This window comes from Anopheles coluzzii, chromosome 2, assembly GCF_943734685.1.
Source record: "Anopheles coluzzii chromosome 2, AcolN3, whole genome shotgun sequence".
NCBI lineage: Eukaryota > Metazoa > Arthropoda > Insecta > Diptera > Culicidae > Anopheles > Anopheles coluzzii.
In genome coordinates, this window is record NC_064670.1 from 35859753 (window position 1) to 35884135 (window position 24383).

General features: G+C 44.2%; 1 protein-coding gene across 1 annotated transcript in view; it reads left to right on the forward strand.

Moving 5' to 3' along the window:
* LOC120950824 (neuropeptide SIFamide receptor-like) overlaps positions 1 to 24383 on the forward strand; it is a 99580-nt gene that overhangs the window by 50082 nt on the left and 25115 nt on the right. Inside the window, exon 3 of the mRNA XM_040369173.2 lies at positions 592 to 691. Within this exon, the coding sequence (XP_040225107.2) occupies positions 592 to 691 (100 nt within the window). The remainder of the gene's footprint in view (positions 1 to 591; positions 692 to 24383) is intronic.

The window sequence follows — 24383 nt, forward strand, 5'->3', positions numbered from 1 at the left end:
AACGTCAGGTGGTTTTGTCTGGCTGTGCGCGATACCTAGCTGCCGCTCCGTACGTAAGAACTGATATCTATTTTGGGGGGGGGGGGGGGCGAAAGACATTTTGGATGTGGATTTTACGCTGCACCGGATAGCAAAGACGGATAAAGGGGGAGCATTCCTGGGGCTGGTTGACATTTGGTCATCGCATTAACGGTGCGATTTAATAACACGGTTGTATTTTATCATCAGCTTTGCCTGTTAAACGAAGCTAATTGACACGGGAAGCTGACTGGGAGGATACATTACACGTTATAGTTGAATAAATACCTTGTAAATAGTTTAAAAAATTATACATCAAATCATTTACAAATGACAGTTTATTTCGTAGGATGTTTGTTTAGCTTTGGGACACTTTTTACCCACACTCTCTACTGGCAATTGCGCTGGCAATTAAGGAAAGATACCATTCGAATGAAAGTTGTTCCGGGCGTTTGAATTTCGTAGCTGCACTGTGCCGCGTTGTTGTTGATAAGTATCTAACATTTCTCTCTCTCTCTCTCTCTCTCTCTCTCTCTCTCTCTCTCTCGTTCTCTTTCTTTGTATACATTCTAGCATGGATGCTCGGCTGGTTGATGTGCAAAACGGTGCCGTACATACAGGGAGTGTCCGTGGCAGCATCCGTCTACAGCTTGATAGCCGTTTCGCTGGATCGGTAAGTACGATTGCATGCGAGATCGAAGAATGGATCAACTGGTATGGTGGGACCGACTGTGCAGTAGACCGTCACATTATGCAACGTCTCGTTTAACGAGGAAAGCGGCGGGAAGGGGGGGGGGCTTTCGATACCGATACCAGCACCGTCTGCTACCGTGCGCCACTAGGCTGCTCCATCGTACGGCGATGTGAGAACAAATTTGCACCTTTCGTCGTACTGGGGCGCCAGGTGGCAGGCTATGACACAGGCGATAAGCTTGTCGACATCAGCGCAAACAAACTGCACCGTGTTGGGTGGCATGTGCGAACAGCGGTGCCAGAAGCGCGAAGGTAAAGTTTTGGAATTGATCCCGCACTGCACGCACCGCACACGGCATCGCGTCGATTCGCTGCGGACCGCTTCCCGATGCAGTCTCCCGAGACTCTCGCAGCGTCTCGCATTTGGAACCTGCCGCCCAAACCTAAGAAGTCCTGTCCCGGAATCTATCCGGCAAATTAACGCCGCTCGGGTGTGCTGAGATGAATGCTAATTTGGACGTATCTCATCGGTGCGCTTCGTTGGTGCGCCCGGCCCAAACCCGCCTCCGGTGAAGCCGTTCGGCGTGCAACACTCCGACGCGCTGCTGCAGCGTGCGTAAAGGTACGCCTTGGACGGGACCAACAGATAAATAGTTCCCAGCGGAGAACAATCGCATCCACATCTGAGCAGCCCCGAATGATGCACTTGGGCTAAAAAAGAAAAGGAAGCCAGCAGGATGAATGTGATGTGTTTGTGTGTGTGTGTGTGTGTGTGTTAGTGTGTCTGCGTTAACAGAAAAAGCAGCTGCAATGGTAATCTGTTGAATGTGTGCCTCAGGGTGGATGTAATGCCAAACCAAGGTTCGAGTGGTTGTTGCATGGACGGGGAAACCCATCAGTGCAATGGCATAATACCATTGTGCTGCCAGTCAGGCGCACACCAACAATCCCCGACAGTACCTTATACATATTCATTTCGGGTTCTGTTGAAAGCCGTGAGGAGGAGAACGACAAGAGGAAGCAAAAGAAATGAGGAAAAGAGATTGGAGGTATGAACGCATGCGGGAGGATATGCTATCAACAATATTAGACGTAGGTTCTATTGAATTTAGGCACATTACCGATGCACCGAATCCTCCGATCGATGGGCATGTGCGATCGCTGTGCGGCCAGGCTGACTCTGTCGGGATGGAGAAAAGCGGAAGGAGTGTGTGCGATATGTTTATGAACGCACGGATAATCTACCCTTCTTTCTATTCACTTTCACAGTAACTGACCACTGGGTCGACGCTGGTCGATGCAGACCAGCAGTGTGGTTTGAATTGTGTCGGTGCATATTTTACCGCCGGTCTAGCTTTGCAGGCTGAGGGATGCTGTGCAAGTGCTTCGATTTCTTTTGGTACGATTCGAAAATCAAAACACTATGTTGTACATTGCTGAACGGTAGCAAAGGAGTCGTATCGATGGCAACAATGTTACATAGTTTTGTCTACATTTGTATTTTGTTGGTGTGTTTTCACCAATCAGAAGAGCTTCATGCACCGTAGTTCAATGTTACATGATTTGTAGATGATTTGCAATGTCACTCAATATCCGGTAGTGTGGATGTTGGATACTTAATGTAAATTGTTTAAATTTATTGTACAGCAACGCATCTAAACAAACCGTATATTTTGATTTGATTGAAATTTGATTTCAGTATTAATATTACTGATCCGTATTTAAAGATCTTTTTCAGTGAATTGAATGAATGTGAACGCGTCATATTTATTTTTGATGATACAATCATCTAAATAGTCTAAAAAAAAGAGTGTTACGCACCAAATTAAATAAAGTTATGCTCTCCAACTATCTGAATCTGAGGCCCATGCTCTCATTGCGCGTAAAACTCATTCTGCTTGCGCTTAAACGGTTTACTAAATTATGCTTTATTTGTGTAATTATGTCACAACGGACCGGATAATGATTGTTTAATGCACTCAGCACACACAGCTCCATCGGCACCCACCGATCAACAGCGTGCATATGAGGCGTGTGGGTAAGTGAGTGGAGTGGCAGCATATTACCCGACTCACAATCGATGTTAGTAATCGATTATACGGTTGATTAAATTTCTCATTGCACTGGTGCTGTTGCTATTGCTGTGGCGTTGCTGATAAGTACTACGATGAGGTTTCATGGTAAAATGTTTACCAGAATGAAAAACAAGTGGTTCATTCCTAGGTGAACGTAAAGGAAGATTTTTCCTTTACTTCGCAAAAAGAAAAACAAGGTACAAATGCATAGGCCAGTCGGCAACTAAGTGTGCTGCCAATTTGCCATTTTACGTTGGTGGCATTTGTTTCAATTGCAATTTTCTTCGGCCAGATTTCGATAGCTCCTACTAAATGCTTCTATTGCACCATTCTCGGCCACCGTACAACCCGACGCTGCACATGAAGCAAGCGCGAGTGCGCGCGCTCGCGATTGCATTACTTTGCCACTTAATCGTTTAATCAACGGCAGGCGCGTCATGATAGCGCGACCACGCAAATGCTATCAATTTATTATTTACAAGCTAATTAGTGTAATCCTCTGCGCAGTTCGATCGACGCCCCTTGTAGCCGCCGCCACGCGTGACGGCAACGGCTTCTCCTTCGCGCGCCGGAATTCAATCAGCGCCAATCAATTTCAGGCGCTGCATATTGCAAACTGTCTCTAATTCCCTGCACCGTTGAGCCGTGGTATCGGGTTCGCGTGCAGCACCGATTGCAAAGCACCGGTGCACCGCGCTGCGCACTGTTAAGTCAATTAAGGGATTTTAATCGATCGGCTCGAAATTGGCCATCGGGGAAACGGGGTTCGCGTACCGATGGTTACCGCGGGCATGTGCATGTGTCTCCTCTGCGCGGACGATCGGAAACGAGCGCTTTGGAGGGAAAATTGAATTTTCCGCACGGTTTTCCTTTTCTCGCTCATTCTTTCGCCGGCTAGTCGTTATTCGTGACCTGACCTTCTCAGATTGTTTTCGTACGAAAATCGTGCCATTTCCAAAAAAATATGATTCAATTTGACGGACATTGCGTATCTGTTTGCATTTACACTGTCAACAGTTGTGAATGGAACATCAGCAATGTGAAAAAGCAATGTTTTTTTTTTTTTACTGAGCAGCCAATTTTTATAGCTTAACAAATTACTCCATTACTCAAGGGATGCGTTTAATGTTGCAAAATCAATTGAAGAAATGATATGTTAATAAACTGTTCAATTTGTTGAATCGTGATTGCCAACTTTTGCGCAGAGAATTAAAGCATTCATAGAAAATGTGATTTTATTATGCAAGACATATGTGACCCAGGCTCTACCAATGCGGCTCGGTAAGCCGTTTGTCGCATAAAGCATATGCAGCAAACTGTGGCAAGCTATGAGGACGTCAAATTGAGACCGGCACACATCAATAGCCGGGATGGGATTGAATGCTAGAAAATGGAACGAAACGTTGTGCAAGCAAAGCCATACCGTAACACTGCATATCCCGGCTCCTTCCCTTCGTGACCCTAACCTACACCATGTGCCTGTTCTTCCTGGCGAAGCGTAGTTTGTTGTAATGTAGAATTCACCGACGGAAGATTTTCCACCTGCCTGATACGGTCGCTCCCGTGCGAATGGAATGTTTATTCGCATTTATATTTCACCAACAAACCCCAGCCCGCCCCTGCATGCACCAACGCTTCCAACACTGTACGGTACCATCCACCCGGTGACCCGGTGCGGAAGGAGCAGACGAAGGGATTCTTTCTTTTCGTTGCCTTTTCAGCAGCATCTTCAAACCCCTTTGCATTCCGATCCGAAGAATGTGCAAGGAAAGCACGGGACGCACGGGTTGTTGGTGATATGTTTTACATTGAACCATGCACAACTAACACGCGGGCTGACGACAGACGCACCGAGGGTAGTTCTGCGCGGAAAAGGGTCGGAAAGAAGCATGAGATGCCGCTTGTGCACCACACACACACACACACACACACACACACAGAACGCCGGCTGAATGGCGATGGAAAACCGGGATGGATGCGAGTTCGGTTTGCATGCATGGTTGCTTTTGTTTCGTTGCCGCATGTTGATGCTGCGGTACGCCTTGCTATTGCCGGGCCGACGGTGCTTCTTCTCGTTCGTCTGAGTACGTGTGTGAATTGAAGATTCTTTCAAGTGCAGTGTACATTTTTCCACAAGTCATCGTGTGACTGGGAGTCTTCTTGGTCGGATAGATAATGCAAGACGAATAAAGGAAAGTGTAGTTTTAGGAAGTTTAAAATGTTGCCCCGTAAGAGTGTCGTTTTTTTTTATTCGCAGAGCTGATAATCCAAACACACGAGGCAACATGTTACAGCAAAGGTAATCATTTGGATTGCAATTCATCTTCTACCATGACTTTTGCTAAAAGGTATAGTTTTGGACTGAGAAAATACTAATCATTTTAATGGCAAAATTAATGGCTGACCACGCCGGTGTCGATAGATGAGTAGAATTTTTCTCTTGGTTTGACCTTTCAATACACTAATGAAGCTCATCTCTCGTCAGCTGTGAACTTTGTACAGTACTTGAAATACAACGCATATCATGCCCTATGCACCTCAAAGCTATCGCCCATCTGCCTGCCCATTCGTGCACGATGGGCAGCAAACTATGCTCATACAGCCACCTTTAAGCTGCACGATGCATTCTTCTTAAAGCGACCCATTGCCCATGGGACAGGCACAGTGTGAACGGTATGCAGCATACGCTACAGCCTGAGCATAGCTAAAATCCCTACGCTTACGATCGAAAGGGCACAGGTCGCAAGGCACCAATCGCAACGCTTTTGCAATGGTTAGCCATACAAGTATTGGGGACTGCAACGAGGCTCACCGGTCGCTGCCAAAAACACATTGAGCAGCGAGTTTAGTCTCTTGTGCACGCACCACGTTTAACTCAAAACCCACACATTCACACGCACGCAGCGTGTTGGAGGGCCCTTTGCTAGGCAGCCCTGTTTAGCCCTTTCCGCAGGCTCTGCCAATGGAGTCTGTAACGTTTGTCATCAGCAAGCCCTACCAGCAAGCCGATGTGGAGTGGAAAAAAATTAATCACAACCCCCGCACGATAGACGAAGACAGTCCCAGTGCTTGAAGTTTTCGGCACAAAGCCGTTGGTGAAATGAAGGGCTCGAGCAGATCGATAGGCAAGTCGTCACACACTCGCTCACGCATTGGCAACGGCTCAAGCACGGTAAATATAGGTCGAAAGGTTCCACGAACAATGCGCTCAAGACGTTAGGCGCGCGGTTTGAGATTTGGTGTAACTAATTCTTGGTGTGTGTGCGAGCGTTTTTGTTTTTTTTTTTTTTTGGTCGCAATGACCTTCCCCCTCGGGCTGGACTGGATGGCAAGAAATGGTTGTTCTACCAGCCAGTCCAAAAATTATGTTTTTGTTGTGCTCGTTGTTGTTGTAGCTTTTCGTTTTCATTTCACCCCGTCCAGGTGACTTCTAGCGCTTGCTTCGCCGCGGTTTCTTTTAGTGGTGCGTCAAGGTCAAACTCCCGTTCGGTGGAACCTTCGCCGAGCTGTTGTAATGCGGTGGCGGACGTCGTTTTGGGACAGCAGTGGGGGAAGGGTTCGCTAAGGTGCGGCAAACGACAGGCGTCCATCAATCAAATGCGTTGAGATTATTACACAAATAAGATTGGGAAAAAGCAGCATAAAAATCATGATTTTTTGTTTTCGGCATGTAATCCTCCCGTTCATCTGGGCCGCCCCAGAACGGGTTTGAATGGGCCGGTTTGTGTGTGTGTGTGTATGTGTGAGTGTTGGGAACGATGTTCCGGCACCAACTGTGTGATCGTTCGACGTAAAAGAACGACCTTACGAGAGGAAGATAAATCGACAATGTTTTGGAGGCTTGCTAACTGCGGAGCGTAATGATGGTGTTGCGCTAGCGCTGCTGCTCGCTGGAGTTTTGAATCGTACCAGCGTCTGGTGTGATGCTTGGTGGTATAAAAACACATTCTGTAACTTTGTATGTAATCTTGATCCTGATATAAAAACGCCTCATGAAAATAACATTGCTCGAAAAATTGAAAAAAAAAACATCTCCAGTTGCTGTCAGTGCCATACTTGTAGCTCATATTATTGATTCTCCTTTAAATGGCTTTGCTTTTTTGTATATAAGTAATTCTAGTATATAAGTAAGTAAGTGTATACAGTGAACCCTCTCTTATTTGAGAGGCGATGGGACTGTCGAATAAGAAGGGTTTTCAAATTACAGAGGTTGAAAATGAATGAAAGGTCCACACAAACAAGAAAGAGACAGAACATTTAGTATGCAGCCTTAACTGTTGCTATAGGAAACTGCGAACAGGATTGCCAATTTGAGCATACATCATTCAATAACCATGGCAACGCCATACACAAATAAGAGGGACACAGATTTCAGAGGTTTTCCAAATTAGAGGAACAAAAATGTACTGGAAATCAAGGGACTGTCCAAAATGTTCAAATAAGAGAGGTTTTTCAAATTGGAGAGGTGTCAAATAAGAGAGGGTTCACTGTATAAGTAATTCTAGGCTCTCCTATAATTTTGTGGCAAACTTAGTTGCAAAAACGCATTCCGAGCTTTAAAAACAAACTATTGGATTATTTAATAACTACTCCAAAGGCCCCAAATATCCCTTCGCATCAGACACATGTTAGCTGATCGCAGGTGCAAATTAACCATTAAACTCATTCCGCTTTTAAGCTCTGCTGCTACACTGTAATTTGCCAGCAGCTTACATTCAACCCCTCTCGTCCACCACGGTTCTAAGTGTCTAGTTTTCATACTCAATTTGCTTCTTAAATGCGGAAAACGTAAAAAAAAACAAAAAAAAATCAAGTGCTGCGACACTTTCACTGCCCCCTGAAGACCTAACGCCACCTAATTGGCACGTGGCTTTCAATTGCCGGGCGGAGAGTGTTAATAGGGCAGCGCATTATTATTTAACATTTCATGTCGATTGGGCACGTTGCCAACGAAATGCTATTGGGCCCGGTTTGTGCAGCACTTGTGCCAAATGAAAGGGCTTCTATCTTGGCAATGTCTCGGTTTCGCTTGTTGTGTTTGGGTTTTGCTGTTTTGGGAAATCCGACACATTGAGACAAGAAATCGATCGAGGGACAGCGGCAGATGACCGGGTAGGCAGGATAAGCAGGACCCGCGAGTACGGCATGGACACCAAGCAACACAACAAAGAAAAGCAAAGACAAACGCAGGCGCAGCAGGCGACAAGGTAAGGTTAAGTCTTGGAATTGCACCACGGAATAAGCATAATTGAAAAGCTAGGGCTGCTTCGCATAATGAACCGACCATGACTATGAATATGCATTACCCGGAAAGGGATTGCTCGGGTGCCGGTAGTTCATACATCTGCTTTTCAATCTTACCCTCATCACCACCGACGCCACTATCTCCAATGCATCGTGATGCCATCCATCAGCAGTGCCTGCATTAAACGCACCGTGCTGCCTGCCCTTTGCACGTCCTGTTCGACGTACCGGCGTCCAACAAGGTGGCAGTGAATATTGTTGTCTATTGTTTAGCGCCTTCTAAAGGCGATCCCTGACTTCTCGTTGCCCGCACAGGAGCCATCCGGTTTTGAAGATTCGGTCCCATGGTACAGTGCAAAGACCGTGTTTCTTCCTTGTCTTATTCTTTCTGCCTGCTCTATGACCGTGAATGGAGAACGCTTCAAACTCGATGGCCTTGATTTTCGATGGTGCGAAGAAAAGACCCTTCTGAATGGGGAAGCAAGCTGACGGATGCACCCTGGGGAGGGGGCGTGGACAGTACTGCTGCTCTTGCTGCCGCTGCCGGCTCCCTGCGTGGGGCTTCTCCCAAGGATCCCCTGGTTGGAGAGGATTGGCTTACTTGCAATTTCTACCCAGTGGCTCTAGTGGCAATGTGTTTTAAGCCAAGGATGAGTAGTGACATTTTCATCCCCGCTTCGACAGACACCAGCTCAGTTAACCTTGGCACACGAACCATTCGTCACTCAGCTCCCGAGCGCGACAGGATGCGTCGCCTTGTGATGGTTTGACAGCGCGCTCTGCAATGACATTATTTCCATTGCCATTCCCGACCCCACGCAAGTGCGGCTCCTCGCTTGACTCCCTTTTGGGCACTGATGAATAAACAAATTTAAAAGTACCGCTTTGCCCAAGATCGTTGCTAAACTTTGTCGAAGGTCGGAAGAAAACTTTTCTTTATTCAAGTTATTTTTTTTGTTAGTTTCGCCAACCACCATGAAAAAGTAATTGATGTGCAACTGTAACTGTGGCTCTTCTGGACCGGTTACCGCTTGCTCCGCTGAGAAGCACGAAATCTGTGACTTATTAAGGCTGCATTGAGCAAAACTTTTCTGCTGTCGGGGTTAACAATTTGTAAGAAAATGATGCATCTCTAAGCGAAATCGCTCGGGGAGCATTTAAAATTATACTGTTGTGCGAAACGAGTTCCAATTGGTACGTTGGTAAAAATTGGTTCAATTTTACTGTATGCAAATAAAAGTCACCCGGGGGAAATAGTGTATTGTACTATAATAAATTTAAATATAACGGGATTGGTAAAAAAACAATTACAGTAGAGCGTCGATTATCCGGGCAGCTCGGGACCGGACGGCTGCCGGTTAATCGATTTGCACGGATAATGGTCCAAGAAATGTCAAACGCATGTAAAACATATGAAATTTACTAGTTTTATTATTAATTCACCTAGAATCAATCGATTAATCGTTAGTAGAATATTATTTGAATCAATAACTGTAGGTTTAACAACTGTTCATGAACAAAAATGAATTTCGAAAATACCCCTAGACACTACCGAGCTGCACAAGAAACTGGTTACTCAATTTACTATCGCTGCAAATTTTCGCCGTACGTATGAACAGATGTCAGATTTATGTGCACGGTTAAGCTGCCCGCCGGTTAATCCGCCCCCGGATAATCGACGTTCTACTGTATTTATTCAGGTGATCCCCGAGACTCGACTGTATTTGAGATCGAAAAAATGTCCCAAAGCAAGGCGTAAGTCGAAAAGGTCGTATGTCGAATATCTGTCAATATAGTGCTTATAGATGAAGTTGAAGAGTCGAAATCTATGACATCGTTTATTTTATTTAAAACAATGTTCGATGATTTATTAGTTTTACTTCAATAGTCTTGGTTAGCCGTTTCAAATGTTCACGATTGGGAGTTAGGAAATCTTTATAAATGTATATGTAATAGTTATCAATGAGAAATAAAAAAACAATACAGGCTATCCCCGAGATACGCTATTAAGAGAACCAAAACGTTCGCAAAAAACCACGTAGCTCGAATTTAAGCGTACGTCGAATTTCTCGGTCTCAAACCAAAATATCACTAATTTTCGTACAATAATTTTATAATAGGTTTTAGCTACTAAATTAAAACAAATATATAATTCTATTCGAAGTTTACAATGTTTATAGCTTCTTGAAAGAATTATAAAATTGACCAGAGGAGAATTTATTTTGCATTTGACAATTGATATGTCAAATCAGTACAATCTGCTCAAAGAACTGTCCAATTTAGAAAACCAAGTATCTCCGAATCCGCGTATAAGAGATACCATGTATCTGGGGGACTGTATCGATACCATGTTCTTCTTCTTCTACTATTTGGCGTAACGTCCTACGCGGACATGCCGGCCTTTGCAGGCTTTCAAGACTTTATTCATTACCACGCAGCCTGATAGTCAATCCTTGCTACGGGAGGACGGTCCATTCTAGGCTTGAACCCATGACGGTCCGGGCCCCGATACCATATATCGAAATCAAAATCGTCGTGTCGCCTGTACGCCACATTAATGAGTCGTTATGAAATGAATCTTATTTGCTTTCAGCAAAATACTACACCAACATAGAATATAAAACCTTAGGTGCATGGATTGTTAGCTGACTTGCGCGAGATAATGCTTATTGGATAACAGTCGAGGATGTGTCCACAACGGAGACGCCTAGTACTTTTAGGATAGCAATCGTCAGACAAACAAACGGTTGAGATTGACCAAAGCTACAGGACAGGACATAACACACTAGCGAAGCTGTATAAAGTTTTTAGGTCAACTGATGAAATGAATGTATTAACTTAAATTGAATTACAATTAAATTTTCGTTTATTATTGAAAACAACAAGTAACTAGTATTGAAGCAACCTGTCGTTAACTGCAGCTTGAAACAATGTTGAAACGTCAATCAACAAGGTGTATAACAATAACATGATTTAGGTCAAAATCAAGCAATTAGAGATAGATTCATTATCAAGCCGTTGAAAACAAATTTAAAGGATTCAATTGTGCTTCCGATTTCCGACTATTTAAATGTGAAATATCTCTCGGCAGATTAGACATTTCACTTTTAACTAATAGGAAAAACTGATGCATCCACTATTAGCCAGCCTATAAGCTATAGCCTATAAGGTGTAAGCCTATTTACCAACACTTCATTTCATATTAAATATTATTTTTATGCACCAAACTTTCAACACTAAAAGCTTTACACTTTTTCTCACTCATTGTCAGCCGTAAGCGTGCATCCAATGTGCAACTTGCAGCTGCCGTCACGTTTCGGATATCAATCATTTTCAATCCGCACTATGTATGACTAAAATGGGTAGCATGTAGCAAAATGGGTCGCTCTTTTGCGTTTGCCTTTCACGAACCAGCCATCTGTTCTATTCAACGGCGGCTAATGTTTCCCAGCCGTTTTCCGCCGCCGTTAAACAACATAATGGCACGTAAAAAAAAAACAACACAAAAAATTCGCAAAGCAACCCCTTTCAGAAATTATTGCACCAGAAAACATCCGCTTTTTTGGAGGGTAATTTTTCGACAACCACTTGTGCCGGTGCACTACTCCCTCTCGAGCGACCTTGACAGTGAGTACCGACGGCATAAGCGACCAGCAACGCGGCTGCTAGTGTCACCGAGCATTACCGCTCAACGACACACCGCTCGCTGTACCAACCATCGAGAGCGATGTAAACTTTCCAACAGTGTTCAACAACTTCTCCTCTATCACCGGGAGATGAGTGGCGATGGTTGTGATTGGGGTTGAACAGTATTTCACCGCCAAAAACACACCATCGAATGCATCGCAAAAAGATCGCAGTCCTTTACGGTAAGGAGGAGACTTTGTGGCTCTTGCGTCACGGTGAATGTAAAGATGTCTCTACCTCACTCGCCCATCTACCGAAAGCATCCCAAACGCACGTCAAGGACACATGCAGTGTCTTGCAGTGTTAAAAATAGTCTTAATTATAATTTGTCCTCGTCTTTAGCACAAAACAGTGCGCGAGGAAGGGGTGGGAGCAGAACTACAGCACGAACCCGTCGGGCTTGACATTGTAACGGCACGATGGTACGTTGTGCCGCAAGATGCCGGATCCTTGCAGATCCGCCCCGTGCTTTCTTCACGCCGTTCTGCCGGGCTGCACTTGACACCTCGGGCAGGGTCGGTGGAGAAATTGAAAAAGATTTATGATCCCGTCCACAGTGAGCCAGTGAGCATTGGACAGGCATTCGCTGTAAGGTTGTAAAACTTGCGCAAAGAAAACGGTTTCCTCCAGAGACGGTTTCCTCCCACTCAGGACACCGCGCGTACCATGTAATGTTGTTAGTAGACTGGTTCATCTGCACCGACTTACCTTTTAAATGGCAATCGAGTTTTGCACCGCTGCTCTTAATGATTGCTTATTTCTTTGTACCGGATGGTTACTTTAGCGGCTTCTGGGAAGCAATACGACTTGGTGCATTAGACAGGGGATGCAGTTGGCGGTTTGGTTTCCTCCTTTAGCCTCTTACTAGGTACCCCAGGTTACATCCCCGGTTTGTATCTTTATTAGTGTTCCACGCAGACCTGTGCACAGGTGATTGGTTTGTTTAGTAGATTCAATAGCAAAAAGTTCACCGCAATATTTTCAGCCCTGTAATAAATGTTAAGAGTTTAAATCTATTGCAATTTATATCGTATATTATACATACACAAAAAGGGTATATGAGACTGCCATCCGACTATTTGCTCGTAATCAATCTGGTGGATGTGCACTGTAGTACTAAACATTGAATTCGAAGCTAAAAAATAACGTTTCTTCAATGATCACCCTTGTACCTTTGTCAGTTCCGAAGTCAATATGACAGCAGGATCGTACAGCAAGCAGCTAAACTGTGTGCCGTTTCCAGTACTCTTCGCTGTGTTGAGGTTTAGCTCTCTCCCTTTGCACGTCGATTCAAGGATGTCGTTTTGGTAAAATGGTAAGTTACCGTTAGCGCAAACTCGTTCGTGGCTGATGGCTGCAGTGTGGAGGACGAGCGAATGGGGAACCAGTGCGCCAGGCTGATTAAATTTAGTTGCCATATTAAATTTGTAATAAAGTTCCACATTCCCTGTCAGTCGTAGCCATACCGCTGTACCATTGCAGGTGAGTTAGTAGATTCAGGGAAGAATACTAATAAAAAAGCGTCCTTTTCTGCTGCTATACGAATGCCATCAAAATACACAGGTAGTAGTGGTAGTAGCATTGAGAAAAAGTCGCTTAAAAAAGGAAGCATCCGTTTACAATACTGCCAACAGGCATATTTAAAGGATCCGTGTAGAATGAAGAAATGACCATTTTGCTACGAATTTGGTTAATTTTGTTCTAAAATGTATGACGTATGTGACGATGGGCTCTTAATATGATATATTTTTTACATTGAAACAAAAACATACATTCACCAATGTCTTAGTTAGCATATGAAAAAGAAAGTCCAATAAATAACACATCACTAAATTCTTATGAAAATTTATGTTTACTCCTTTAATTCCGGAACAATTTGGATAATCATTTTCCCCATTTATAAAATTTTTGATGTAATTGTACTGGTTGAAATATGCAAACGAACTGCATACAGACATTAAGAGAATTTAACAAAATTGATCGCTTTAACGTTAATGTTAATTGATGTTTAATGTTTTTCTCGCCAATACTGATTGCGACAGAAGAAAACTGCATCCACAACACCCATTTTCTAGTGCAGCTTTATCCATCCAAACCATTGACAATTAAGAAAATCGAATCAACGCTGCCTTCAAAATGTGGTTTCCACCCGTTCCACCCCGCAATCGAAGTGCATTCCCGCCAAACCGTGCATTCCTGGATCGCCCCAGGACAAGCAACTGCGTGCTGTCGATAGGAGAAGAAACGTGCTATTCAATCCGTTCCGCGCAGACCTTGAACTTGACCAACGTTGTTTCTCAAACGTTCCAGCGGCAGGGGCAGGGAAATTGTAAACCGACCAGATGCCGTTTCCACCTGACCGAAAGCGGCCAGCGCATAATAGGGCCCCAGTTGTGCTTACATTTTTCAAATCACGGACCGCAAACCACGGCACCGTCCACGCGGACGGACTGTTTGCTTGCTTGGGAAAATCTCAACAGCGCAATTCAATATCCCATTCCACACGCACGCGGCATTCTGATCCGATTTGGTCTTCTTTATTATTTTTGTTTTCCATTTTGTTCGGCGCTCCTCTCATTTCCTTCGCTGCAACAAATTGGTGCGGATGGCTCAGGCCGGGACCACTTTTCCGAGCGGTTGGCTTTGGAAACGACAATTTTCCCACTTCCACGCGGCGCGTGATGGCGTGAGCCGATAAGCACATTATTTATGTCCTTCGGGATCGGCTGCGGCACGTAAGTCACGCAGCATCCGCCGGTCCGGTTGCGGTCGCGGTCCTTCCCAGCATAGACGCGCGGCTGCTTGCCGTGTGGAGAGAGTCTGTTTTTTTTTTATTATTTTGCTTCCTTACCTTGCACTGCTCGCTCATTCGCCTTCGGGACCGGTGCAGCTGTGCAGCAGCACACAGCTCCAAACGACGGTCTGCTCAATAATCTATTTTCTACATCCTCCGGTCCTCAACGTTCGCGCCGTCAAACGAGCCGCGCGACTCGCGCAAGGTCAACCGTGCCGTGACAATCGGTAACTTCGGGCAATTGCTCCTCATTTTCATCCACCGTTCCGATGGGGTAGAGTGAGTGTGGTTTTATTTCCGCTCGATTCGTCAGTGGTGATTATTGAAAGCACTCTTATCTGTCTTGGCGTTTAATGCATCCACCGTCGTCCGGGATGGAGTGGCTGCGCGGCGCAAAATTCCCACCACGGGGAGGAGATGGAAGATGCATCGTTCGTTTGGAGAAATCACTTACTTCACAGCTATAATTTACTAACCGCGTGATAATCTTGTCCCCGTGGCAGTTTATTAACGGGTTGGAATTTAGCAACGGCTAGCCACATATTTTACAGGAAAGCTTGCTGTATGGAATGCAAAATGGTAAGCATTTTCCGGTGCAGCACACGTACAGGATTGCATTCTGGAGCGTAGAAATGTTGGCCTCTTGCCACGTGAACTTGAAAAATGTTACGCAATCCAGAGCGTTGAAACGCAGCTAGCTCACTTGAGCCGATAATGATAGCATCTTTAAACAACTGCAGCGAGCTCAAATTAGTCGGTGATTCTCACTGTTATTTATCTGTATGTTGCTAGTAGTAAGAATTTTATGTCACTTTTACTTTCCTTTTAAAATACTTCCACGTTGAGCTTCCATTAAAAAGCTTATAGGATTTTAACGATTGAGTTTGGAGTTGAATCTAGACTAGGTGCTGTAGAGTAAATTCTACGAAATCATTCTTTTATCAAACAAGTGGTCTATATGAAGATGAAATTAAATCTAGATGAATATCTGTTTATTTCCTTTTTATGAACATTTCATCATGGGTTTCCTTCGTATACTTGTACAAATAACTAATTATTTAAATGTGTACTTATTACATTTACCGTTACGACAGGTTGTTTCGTAGCTGGCAACGTAATTTCTTGAGTTTATCTGGAATTATAAAACATATTCTTTGCTTTCGATGAACTAGTGCAAATAGTTTGGCCGTGTTGTATTTTCGGAGGCAACGTCAAACATAATGTTGGTGGTTGCATGGTTTACTTCCAAGAAACACACGTTAGGAATTTGACCATTAAAATGCAGATTGCAGATAAATTGCTTCTAGAGGTGTGGGCAGAAATAGTGTGAATATAAAAAAAAACAACTCCGAACGACTCTGGATAATGCTGGACGAACCTACCTTCCGGAGTCGGATTGGAGTCGGCTCCGGATTTTTGCCAACTTTGCCTATCACTACTCGACACATTAAAACAACATCAAGAACTCAGGGTAGTTTATACTTTGAAACCTAAAACAAGAACAAAGTATTAAGAAACAGACGTTCTTGGTAACAAATGGTAAACGGAACCAAAAGATGAAAACAAAAACATTCAGAAGAAACACATAACCCGCAATCTAATGCGTGAAGCCCATAACCTCTGAGCAGCATAAATAAAACCACCACCGATCTTGGCAAGTCAGATTTGTGCGAACTATCCGGAAAAAAACTATACCCTTCTTACGCGTCTTATCAATTATTGAGCAAGGAATGTCGCCCTACCTAAGGTAAGGTCCCTTTGCTCCAACATTTCCAGTCTCTTCAGTCCTTTAAAGATCTGATCTGAATCGCTGATATCAAACCATCCGCTTCGAAAAGGTTTTACTTTTCATATTCACAGCTGTTTTCAAACAAATTATCAATTATATCATCGTCATAATTAAAGTTTCAATTGCAGTTAAGCTGCAAGTTTTTGCTCGTGTATCGATCCCCTTAATCTGTTTTTGGTCATTGAAGACCTAAAATCGGGTTATCGGGGGGACGTTATACGCGCTACAACAGTGTATTTGCAGTCTTGGCCTGCAGCAGGAGTGTTCGAAACCGCTCACGGTATTGCGCCTTCTTCTGCCAATCCGCTATCCGGGCATTTATAGTGGACGCGTCTACACCGTCATGCCACCTCAATTTGGGTCTACCATTCCCCCATCTGTCCTTGTTAAAACGGCCTAAAGGAGCTTTACGGGCTGGGTAGTCCGGTTCCATGCGTATAGCGTGGCGAGCGAACCGAACGCTGGCGAGCACAAAGCCTCTTAAAAAATTAGACTTCAACACTGCGCAACGCCTTGTTCATGGAATAAATGGAATCTGTCCAAGTACACTCGGAATGAGGTGCCTTTGCATGACTGCGAAAAGGAAATGTCTGGCAACCTTAGTGAATTTCACTGATGCTGAATACACCGATGCTAAGCAATACGACAGATGCCATCCCTCGTGAACAAAAACTAAATAAGCAAAAATAAATAAAACCTGACATTCATAATTTGCTTTGCCCATTCACGGTACCTCTTATCACTGTTTAACATGGAACCGGTCCCGTAATATCAGCAATGCTGCAGCAGCGAAATCAATCACCTGGGAGTGAATAAGATTGATTGTGTTTGTGTGGAATGGTGCATTCTTTGTATGGTGTTGTCACTCCGCTTAAGATGCACACCCAGACACGTACGCGAGTCCTTCAGGCTTGCTGCAGTTTCATGCAGTTTACTTTTACCGCCCAGTCTCGATACGACCGGCGTGATTCGCTGAAGATAAAAGTAGCTGAAGATACGTTGGAGGATGACAAACAAAACAGTAAAACACTGTGCCGGGAAGTGGTGCCCAGGCAAGTGTGCTTGTAAAATGCGCTTCCTTCTACACCGTCGAACACGTGTTGGTATGCGAGTGGCTGCACGGATTAAGGTACAAAATATATATTGCCCGTTTTGATTTGTTCCCATGGTGCGTCCGCTTTCTACCACCACCACGTCGCCCAGCACAGGAACGGACACGAGTTAATGTAAAATCGCTGTGTGAACAAAGCGAAACCGTTGCACCTTGAGCAACGACAAGTCGTTTTCTTTGCCTTTGGGTTTAGGTTTTCCCTCTGTCTCTCTCTCTCTCGCTCTTTCTATTTCTCTCTTCTCGCTCGCTTTTAATTGGATTGCAGATTTGCTGCAAATTGTTGCACGCATTTGGTGGCTCACTTTGCTACTCCCATTTTATGGCAGACATCGGCGAACGGCACAACCACTGCCACAGACAGAACCACTTTCTTTAAACGCCATACTGTTTGCCCATCTGCTGAGCGACACAACGCGCACGCTACTAAAGCTACTAAAACTACTAACACTACCTCGTACTGCACTACCATTTCCCTCACGGTACATTATGTTTGCGGTGCACGGTACGCTGTTTCATATCCGTGGTTTTTGTGTTCGTTGTTGCAAAATTGCTAATGTTGCAGGTTTTTTGGCCTGCTCTGGTCTGTTATCGTTCGCTAACGAAAGCGTATCATGTTCGGATATACCCAAGAGGACACTAACGGTATGCTGGAGGTAGGAAATAGCGAAAGCATCTTGATGGAAATTCAAGAAGCATGGCGGCGCTCACGCGGAAAGCCATAGAGCAAAATGGCAAGAAAAAACTACAACCGATAGCAAAAAAAAAAGCGACAACTACAACACACTGTACCACAGCGTATCAGCAACCAAGGCGCCTTGGTTGCGTTCATAAAGCTGGTAAGGCTTTGTGCAAGCAAAGAACTTGACAACAGTTTTCTCAAACACGAAAAGTCATTGTTTTTTCCCTCCACCTCTCTCTCTCTCTCTTTTTCTTTATTTGTTCCTTTCATCGGATTTATTCTACTTTCACACTTACACATAGACACACCTACACACACATACTTGGCGTACATAAAATTCGTCGTCTTGTTCTGAAAGCATTATGGGCGGCCACAGGGGTAGCGAAAGAAAGAGTACCTCAAACGCACTGTTGCAGCTTGCAGCTTTCACAGTTTGATGCAGCTGGATGCAATCATGAAATCACTCTATCATTGCTGTCATACACCGGTGCTGCCGGGCAAAAAAAGTCGCACGTCCGCGCTCGCTTCGGTACTGTCCGCTGGTGGGACCGAATTTTTAAAGTTATTGCAATCTCTGGCCTAACTCGCTCGGTTGTGCAAACTTTAGCAGTCGCTGGGGCAGTGCGGGAGAGATTGTGGGTGCGCTTTTTTCCTCCTTCCCCGGCTCAATATTTGTATGGCTCTGGCGAAAGTTTTCCAATACCGAAACCACGTCCTAAGTGGACATTTCAATTACATCGGTCGCCAATGTTTACCCGGTGCGCTAGTGTTGACTTACGGTTCGGCGCGTTTTACTCCGTCGCTACGGTCCGTTTTCTTGCCATGTAATCTATTATTTTTGCTTTCCGTGTATGATGGTGCGAAGATCAACCTTTTATAAGCAATTCGTTTAGCCAGATAATACTAAACATGATAAATAATAGTAACGCTGACAAAATGAGACAATCAACCATAACTGTTTTGGGGCACGATAAGGACACTGTTGCGGCATTTATAAATGAAATTTGGATAACAATGAGATTGATGCTATTGACCTGGCTTTGAGCCTGTTGGGCCCATTCAGCTCTCTGAAAGCTTTCTTTTAAATAATGTTAAGCATTATTCTTTGCAAAGCCTTTTCCTGCCTGCGATTACACTATCTAGAGTAATATCGGTGAAGATTGACAAGCTATCGAATTCAATTAAACATAACTTTAATCTACATGAACATTGACGAAGTTGTGATATTAAAAACTAAATAACTACGATTGAAAGTAACTACGATATTTATTTGTACGTGGGCTGTGTATTGCCTCATAACATGAACTAATACGTTTGCTGTTAAAATAAAAATAAATTTAAACGAAATGTTTAGAACATAAGAACCAATTATAGAATTATTATTTACAAGGAACGAAGCTTTATAAAACTCTTTTTTGGTACGTTTACCTTTTGCTGATGCCTTGAAGGTGCACTGCGGTTCCTTCTTGACACGCTGTTAGATTTGTAACCTTTAAGTTGCCGTAAAATCCCTACCTTCTTCAATATAGTTGTGTAATGATAAAGTTACACAACATGTGCACTCTTCCATGCGCCCAAGTAACTGCCAATCGCGTACAACCTGATCCTTCCCACGCAATGGTGGTGGGTAAAGGTTACATCTTCATCAGTGCCGGCAACGGCGAAGAAACACTGCCATCCTCGGCAGCGCCAGCATAGAATGTGTTCGCTTTCCCAACCAGGGTACCGGTTGAGTTCTCGGGTGAAAAGCCTGGGATTGCCCCGGTGTGCAGTTGACATTCATTAAGGCAATCTCTAAAGAAGGTGCACGATGTATCGTCAAATGGCTTTCGCCGGGAAAATACGGAAAGTATCAGTGTAAAGTGTGACAGTACCCGACATTCGCTTCCTTCGCCGTTGCTTCCCGACTGCTTCCCTTGATGACTGCACTTAAACGACTCATGCAGCTGCGGCTATGGGAGAGGAGAGGTTGTACAGTGACAGTGTTGGTCGAATGGCTGGATGTTAAAGTTCAAGGACATCTGCCACCAAACGCACCGGTATCGTACCACCCGTACCGCTTTGTTGGAGCAGATTGTGATAAAGTATTATGCCGTTTTAATTTGATCGTTTTGCAAATTAATAGCACACTACCGCCACTGCCAGCACTGCCATTCCCTTCTCCCCTTTACGGCAGACCGAACATCCCGCCAGCAATCATTCGATGCTATTTTGTTCGCATAAAAATTAAAATAACGACACACGACGCAAACACTTTACTGCGAGAGAACGATCACCACAGACACTCACTGTACGCCGTCGTTTACGCTTCCTAATCTGATGAAACAGCCGGACCGTGTTGCATGGTCTTAGCGCACCGTGTCCAAAGATTGGGTAGTAAAAATTAATGGTTACTAGAGTGTAGCCGAGAGAAGGGAATGTAAAATTACACACCGGAAACGACGGGGGCAATGATAGACATCGCGCGGTCCGAATGATCTGTCACAAACAAGTTGTCATTGATCAGCAAACGCGTTGCAAATGAAACGATCGTTTGGCACGGCAGGAAACCCCGAATGCACGTTTGTAGCAGCTCGAGGGACGTTTGTCGGTGATCTTATACTGCAAAGTAAACACTTGCTTTCTAATTGCATGCGATAATTGTATTACCGTGCGATGTAATTTTGATTGACGGCATACGTATGGCTAGCCAATCTATACTCGTTGGTAATACAATGATTCGTAGTGAATTAAACCGGAGACCACACATTATCGTAATTTGGCTACTTAATTTGCTTGAAATAGCCAATAATATAGCGTTTTATAGAGGTTCATAGTAAATGAAAGATATAAGAAGAAGAAGAATAAGAAGAGTGAATGATTTACGTATGTAGTATGGTTAGATTTACGGGCATGAACATAAATAACTTTCATTCGCTTGAAATATCCAGGAAACTGTGCGTTGTTCAACAAAACTGTTGTTGTTTTTAGTGTATGTTTTGATATGATTGCATTCATATAACCTGTCCTATTATTGATACTATGCTTTAAAAATTCATTGCTTTCGTGTACTTATTTTAGAATTTTAGTCAGAATTTTCTAGTTAAAGTTGAACGAGGTTCAATTTTCATCTCACCAGACTCCAAAATATTTGGAGTATTTAAATAAACCTAATCAAATATCTAAAGTTGAAATAGTTTCTTCCATTGATCTAGGTCGATCCAACCGATCTCTACTGCACATAGACTTGAGGATGATCGAACAAATAGATTACGACTTGGTTGATGACCAACAACAATATTGAAGTATTTTTATGTATTAACATTTAAACGCCTTTTCGGTTGTTTGTACATTTTTTTTAGTGAAACAAGATTCGATGCTATAAGAAGAACACTGCTCGACGTAACAACCTGTCAGTTAACCATTTTCTACCGGAATTGTCCTTGTTACGGAGGGGGGGGGGGGGGGGGGACGGTCCATTCTCGGCTTGAGCTCACGATAGACATGTTGTTAAGTCGTGCGAGTTGATGACTGTACCACCGGACTACACCATGTGAATTGAATGAATAATTTATCTTCGCTACTTTTATCATTCTCGATGCAAATGAAGTAAAAACTCGAGTACTCGATTGAAAAGCATATTTACTTATGAGCGGGTTGTGGGTTCCTTTTCTCGGGCCCCCCTGGAGTCGTCGGGTCCCTACGTGAACACTTTGTTGGCGCAGCGCTTAATCCATCCCTGACTCTTTTAAAATTCTCTGTGTGAAATATTCGGTAATATATCGAATAAAATGAAGCATGTCACCAACATTTCTTTAATACGACTCTTTAAAATAACATGGAAGGCCTACGGTCGGGCAGAACTAAAGGCATCGACCACATAAAACCACATATGAACGTAATAACCACCAGGTAAATTATGTGGCATTGCTGATTTTACTGTAAAAGTGTTGTAAAATAATCAATTATATTTTCTGTACCATTTTCAACCCGTGTGAAAGGAAAGGATAATTCACTTCAAACGATCTGTCGTCAAATGACCTTTCTCCCCTAACTTGGCAAAGGATACATTACGTTGTGGCTTACAGTGCACCACTATACCACATTGCCGAGCGTAATCAAAGAGACGGACCGGGCTGTCGAAGATACGACCCACATACATAGTCCTTACTACACACGCGCAATACTTTGTTACCAAAGGCTTGTGTTAAAAGCGATTACACCAAACAGATGCTCGCTGTGGCGCACTGTCATTGTCGGCGTTGTACTTAAACGTGTTGCTGTCATTTTGAGTAGCATTATCCTGAAAGCGGATAATTTACCCACAAAAGCTTTACCACCTCTCTCTCGGCCGAACCGGAAGTTTTGTGGACAATTGTATTCGAAAGTGTGGCTTGTGCGAATGGCACGGGGACGAGGAAAGACGATTGTGGATAAATATTTTTCCCACCCAAGCAACGGAATAGGTGAACACTCACTCGGCAGGACAATTGCAACGAATCTATCGCATGGGTCATTCGGATGGGGCAGACGCAAAATCCTCCCGCATCCATTCCAACGCTTCAAGAGCTTGCAGTGTTGCGCACAAAGTGGTCGCACGAGGGAGATGGTATGCGTTGGAGCAGATGGAGACGCGGAAGTTCATAGGAAAACCGTTTACCAGCACGGGAAGCCACAGAGTTTCCTCACAACTAAATGTGGCCGACGAGCAATCCATTCTTCTGGTTTGAGTGCAGCCCCACAACCGCTGTTGCACACCATGCTTCCGCACCGCATGGTCAGCGAAACGCCAGTTGCCTTTAGGCTCGGCCACGGTTGCATATAAACCTTAGATTGCTGCAGCTTTCTTCTTCCACAGCTCCGCTGTGTTAGGTTCGTTACCAACAGTTCCAACGGTCCCGTCCACGGTTTGGCTCTTTTTCAAGTTCAATATCGTTTTCTACGCCACTTTACGGCCAGCTTGCTCCCAGCTTCCGATTCAACCGAGAACCCATCGTTCGTTCGTTCGTTCGTCGCTGTGGCGTTCGGTGAGGTGTACTTTTGTAACAAGGAAAATTGCAATCCACCATCCATTCCAGCTGCAACTCTATTTCGCACTTTGAGCATCAGGCCCCACGATCCCTTCCGTTCGCTCTATGTGTATGTGTGTGTGTTTTTTTTTGTTTTTGCTTTCATCGCTTTCGGGCAAAACCGTTAGGAGAGAAAAGGAAAACCCCAAGAGATCCCGGTACACTTCCTTTTGCTACATTTGCCTTTTGCAATTTTCGCTATATACTATAGTTTTTTTATGCATCAAGCACTTCCTCCAGCTATCTCTGGTTCTGCGAATCCGTTTTCCCATTGATGTGCGGGATATGAGGGAAGAAGAAAAAAGGCGATAGTTTTGCTATCTGACAATCCCATCCGACCGATGCTGGTAACTTTCGAAGATGGTAGAAACCGTCGCTCCTAGCAGAGCGCTTCTTTAGATGTCCATGTGTGTGTGCGTCTGTGCGTGTATTCAGGCAGTCTTTTCTTGCCTCCGTCGCCGCTCGCTTCGCCTTCAAAGCAAACGGGCCCCGGATGGCATCCCGTGGGAACACTCGTTATGCATTTGATTTGTCATCGGTTACGACGAGCAAATAAACAGTGTTTCGTTCCGGAACAGTGCTGGCGACATGTTGAGCGTGCCAAAGCATTGGAACGGGGTAAGGATGGGGTCGGGGCGGATCGAACGGTAGCGACAAACCGATGTGCCGGTAAACGGTGCAATCTCGTGTCGATTGCAACTCCATCAATGCGCACCACGCCCCGCGCCCCACGCGCCGCAACATGATCGATAGCAATGGGTTGGGTTGGAGGCGAAATAGAAAATAATGGCATACAGTTCGAGCTTTTGCCGTCTCCACCTGCCGCTTGGTTCGATTGTGCCGGCTTTTTTAAATTCCTTTGCAACAATCTCGTCGTTTATGCGTGCTTTCGAGTTTGTTTTTTTTTGTTAGCACAGAGATGGATAATTAAAATGTCTTAAAGCATTTTTAAATGCGATAATCATAACCATTTATTTGTAAGTTTGCTATACATTTACGTTTCGCCTATGTTGTTCACCAATTACCATGACAATGGCAGTATATTGCATTCATCCATTTTTTTATTATTTAGACTTTCCCCCAAAGTGTATGAAGATCAGGTGGTCTCATAGCCTGTTTTTTGTAGCAAAAGTTGAACGTCACTTTTTGACAGCATGGGTGAAAACATTTCCCCAAACAAGCTTTCTGACGACTTGCCTAATACACAAACAATCTTAGAATCTCCGTTATTTGCACTGAAATACC